The sequence below is a fragment of the Callospermophilus lateralis genome, chromosome 3, assembly GCF_048772815.1.
Source record: "Callospermophilus lateralis isolate mCalLat2 chromosome 3, mCalLat2.hap1, whole genome shotgun sequence".
In the NCBI taxonomy this organism is placed as follows: Eukaryota; Metazoa; Chordata; class Mammalia; order Rodentia; family Sciuridae; genus Callospermophilus; species Callospermophilus lateralis.
This window is the reverse complement of record NC_135307.1, coordinates 79,941,251-79,945,653: the sequence shown is the minus strand read 5'-3', so window position 1 is coordinate 79,945,653 and position 4,403 is coordinate 79,941,251. Positions and strand designations below refer to the sequence as shown.

Genomic DNA, 4,403 nt, shown 5'->3' with positions numbered 1-4,403 from the left:
GGGTGGGGAGTGGAATACACAGTACAGATTCTAATAATTCTGGAATTGTAGCTGTTTTCTTGTCATCAAAGTTTACTTATGTTGAAAGATTAGCAGGCAGCAGACTGGATTACCTCATTTTAATCTCATATTGGATATAAGAGTGTTTCTTTGTAATGGGCAGTGAAATGACGAGTTTGTCTAAATGAGGGATCCACCAAGGCACTACCACCTGGTGGTTCCATGATTGATGAAATAGATCTGTGAAAGAGCAATTTTACCAACAACAGACTAGCAAGGGTGTTTAAACCAGGGACTTGTGCTTCTCATAAATGAAGTGGGCTACCTCATTTATCAAGCAACCCAGATCAGTAGAGAACTGCCTAATGATGAGGGCAATTTATTTAGAGAAATAGAGAAGGTAAAGACTATCAGTTAGGATTGAAAATCCTGATGTAGATTATTCTATCACCTTCAAGTTCTAGGTCTTTGTGTGCATGCATGCAAGTGTGTGAGTGTTTGAGGAATTGTGATAGGATAAAATGAAATTAAGTGGGACCTAAGTGTCTTTGCAGGTGAAAAAATCTTCGCATCTATTATTTCCTTGCAAGAAGATGGTTGTTTATTGCTAGCACCTAAAGTCTACCTGCCAGTTTGTCTCTGACTTCCTGACATACACAAAGCAGGACAATCTGGACATGCCAAAGAATTACTGCACTCTTTAAAAATGAAAAAAAAAATATTCCATACATCTTGCCATTCAAGAGAAACAATTTTAAGTTTCAGGATTGGCAGGGTCACTTGGAGGGTCATAATGGGCATGCATCCTAGTTGAATTTATCAACATAAGAATCCTTCACTTTTATGATTACTTCCTCATTTTCTTACTGATGCTTCAAAAAAATCAGTTTACACATAAACTATCTCCTATCAAGTTATGTCTTAGGTCTGGTTGGGAGGGAATCTGATTTAAGTAGCTAAGTAGATTCACTAATCTTACATAAATAACATTTTGATTTGATGACTCCTGACATTAACCAGAAAAGTGTGCATTTTATTTGCAAAGTTTATGGGAAACAAAAGATATTCTTTCTTAAGTCAAAGAGATTATGATAGAAACCATAAAGTATTATTTATGAATAATGCTGCTATCTTTTAGAATAACACATATCTTGATAGATCCATATTTACCACAGTACTAAAAACATTAAGTGCTTTGTAGAAGTAATAGAAATTTGTTCAGTGAGGTAGTAGGTGCCATGGCTAGTCTGGCCTGGACAGTGGGTTGAACGTCATATGCTTAAATAAAAATGTCCAAGAGGCAGGCCAATGTATAGGTCTAGAATTACAAAACGGTTCAGGTCAGCAGAATCTGACATAATTTTTCTGCTTGCTTAATCTTTTTATGGCTATCTGAATATCTTTGTTCCTTAATGTATAGATTATAGGATTCAAGACAGGGGTGAGAGCAAAGTCAGCAATGAACAGGTACTTGTCAACTGATGATGTGGGGAAAGGCCACACGTAGAGAAACATACATGGAGTGAAAAACAGAACCACCACAGTGATGTGAGCTGATAATGTGACAAGAGCCTTGGACAAGTCCCCAGAGGAACGTTTCCAGACAGTGACCAAAATGAAGGCATAGGAAAGGAGGAGCAGGAAGAAGGTGATCAAGCTCATGAATCCACTGTTGGCAGCAACGACAAATTCAAACTTGTCTGCATCGGAGCATGCGAGCTGTATGACCCTGGGGAAGTCACAGTAAAAGCTGTCTATTGTATTAGGACCACAAAAAGGCAAGTTCATAACAAAAGAAAACTGAGACATAGCGTGGACCACTCCTGTTACCCATCCAATGACTACAAATAAAATACATCTTTTAGGGCTCATAATGTTCAAGTAGTGAAGAGGCTTACAGATGGCTGCATACCTGTCAAATGCCATGGCTATGAGCAGCACCATCTCCACTCCTCCTATAATGTGGATGAAGCATATCTGTGCCATACAGCTTTGGAAAGAAATTGCCTTGTATTCATTCAAAAGATCTAAGATCATTTTAGGAACTGTGGTGGAGGAAAGTCCCACATCAATGAGGGACAGGTTGGCCAGCAGGAAGTACATAGGAGAATGTAAGTGAGAATCAGCAATCACCAAGAAGACAATGAAGAGATTTCCCAGGATGATCCCTAAGTAGAGCAAGGAGAACATTACTGTGAGAATAGCTTTAGTTTCCCAAGAACCAGAGAGTCCCAGCAGCACAAGCTTGGAAACCATAGAGCCATTCAGTCCATCCATTGATTTGGGCAGAAGAGCTGGTTTTAAACATCTGTGGATAAAAACTAGGGAAGAGTCAGAATCGGTGGTAAATGTGTACTCATCATTAGTCCTGATAGTTTATTTCTATGGGCTACAAACATGAGAGTTAGAAATCACTGAACCTGATAACAACAGAAGGAAATAGAGAAATTACATTAGACCACATAAAAAGAGAAAGAGCATGATGTATATCCGATGAATGCAAATGGGGCAAATGGGTTATTCTCCTTTTTATCCCACGAGCAGACTTTTTGTCTGTTTTTGATTTTTCCTTTTAAAATTTCTACACATTGTTCCCTAACCGCCTTCACTTTCTAGGTGTTCTCATAATCTCAGGTGACAATAATTTCAGATATTTTTATGTTAATCGTTTGTACCAACTCACAAATTATCCTTAGCTGAATTTCTTACTTTACTTTCCAGTGTTGTCAGGCCAACACTGTTTAATACATTTCATCCTGTTTTGCTTTTGTGTGTGTCTTATTTTTATTTGAATGACTTACCATGGGGGCCTGGGGCATAGATTGAGATTCATATTTAACTCATGACTCATCATAATGAATACAAGGACTTGCATACTCAATACTTTGTTGCCTACAAAGATGGGATGCCAATTAGAATGTAAAATGTGAAAATTAAGGCGTGCCTTTTCTTTTTTTTTTTGTCCCGGGGATTGAACTCAGGGGCACTTGCCCATTGAGCCACATCCCCAGCCCATTTTTGTATTTTATTTAGAGACAGGGTCTCACTGACCCTGTCTTGCCTTTTCCTGAGGCTGGCTTTGAACTCATTATTCTTCTGTCTCAGTCACCCGAGGCACTGGGATTGCAGGCGTGCAACACCATGCCAAAAAGGAGTGCTAATTTTAATAGATAACGTTTATTGATTGGTTTTTCATGCAAGGCACTAGGCTTGGCACATTTCCAGACTTGATACACAAATTTCCCTCTACTGTTTTATTAGACACATTTAATAAATGAAGAAACTAAGTTTCATAGGTTAAAATGTCAACCATGATTTGAATCCAGACCTCAGTAGAAGGTAATCTCGTACCTAACCATAGTACTATGCTCTTTATGGCCAGCACCCTCAAGTATATATTATGCATCTTTCCCAAATATCATTCAATTAAACTTTATTTGACTTTTACTTTCCTTAGACTATTAATGTAGTGAACTTCTTCAAAAAATGAGTCTTAAAAATTCCAAGTCCCCTTCCAAGTCTTCCTTTTCTCTTTTACTTTCATTGGGAAAGTTATCTTTACTTTTCCTTCATTCAACTGTAACACTTTGTTTCTATAGATTTTTTTAGAGAGAAATTCTAATGCTTAATATTCTATATAATATGATTTTTCAATCTTATTTTTCTTGATATTCCTGCAGGATTTGATACTTTTGTCATGACCTTATTGCTGTGATTTTTCATATCTTTGGCTTCTTGACTTCTATAAAGTCATTTTCCTTCTACTCCTTACTAACAGAAATTCCATTTTTTAGGTAGTATGTTGAAATCTATCAATTTTAGGCAAAATACCTCTACTTCAGAACAAGATGAATTATTTTTCTAAATTTATTGTCTTAATTCTATTCATTTCAGCCTTAAGTTTGTTCAAGATGGTACCTGTGATTCAGTACTGTTCAATGAGATTTAAACCAATGTCTTCTCTAGAGGACTTCTCTTCTTAAATGAAAGGATACACCTTCATGTAGAGAAGGTTTTTTTCCCTGTACTTAATGTTATGCTTAAATGTGAAGGAACCACAAAATTCTAAAATACATAAACTGAATCAATAGCAACGAATTAGAAGAGGCCTAGGACCCAAAGCCATATTGTACCACTTGTCCAAAACCAACAATGGTCTCTCTAGATTTTTTGTAATGTAAAAAAAATCTCCAATTTTTTTTGTTACACTATGCATTTTCTGCAAATTGCAGCTGAATGCAATTCTAGTATTTCTATGACAGCTCTTTCCTAATTGTTTTCTATATTTACAACTTCTTGTCTATATCTTTTAATAAGACACTGATTATTTGTCCTCTGCTCATCTTTAATAATTGCATGACTCAGAGTTCTGACCCAACTGTCTCTTTTTAAAATTCAATGCT

General features: G+C 36.6%; 1 protein-coding gene across 1 annotated transcript; it reads right to left on the bottom strand.

Annotated features, from left to right (window-relative positions):
* Positions 1 to 1,341: 1,341 nt before the first annotated feature.
* Positions 1,342 to 2,277, bottom strand: LOC143394726 (olfactory receptor 4F21-like). The gene has a single exon (XM_076849378.2). It carries the CDS (start codon positions 2,275 to 2,277, stop codon positions 1,342 to 1,344), a length of 936 nt encoding a protein of 311 aa, XP_076705493.2.
* Positions 2,278 to 4,403: the final 2,126 nt, after the last annotated feature.

What these genes read in the sequence shown, in the direction of transcription:
- LOC143394726 (XM_076849378.2), bottom strand. Translation starts at nt 2,277, where the DNA reads ATGGATGGACTGAATGGCTCTATGGTTTCCAAGCTTGTGCTGCTGGGA.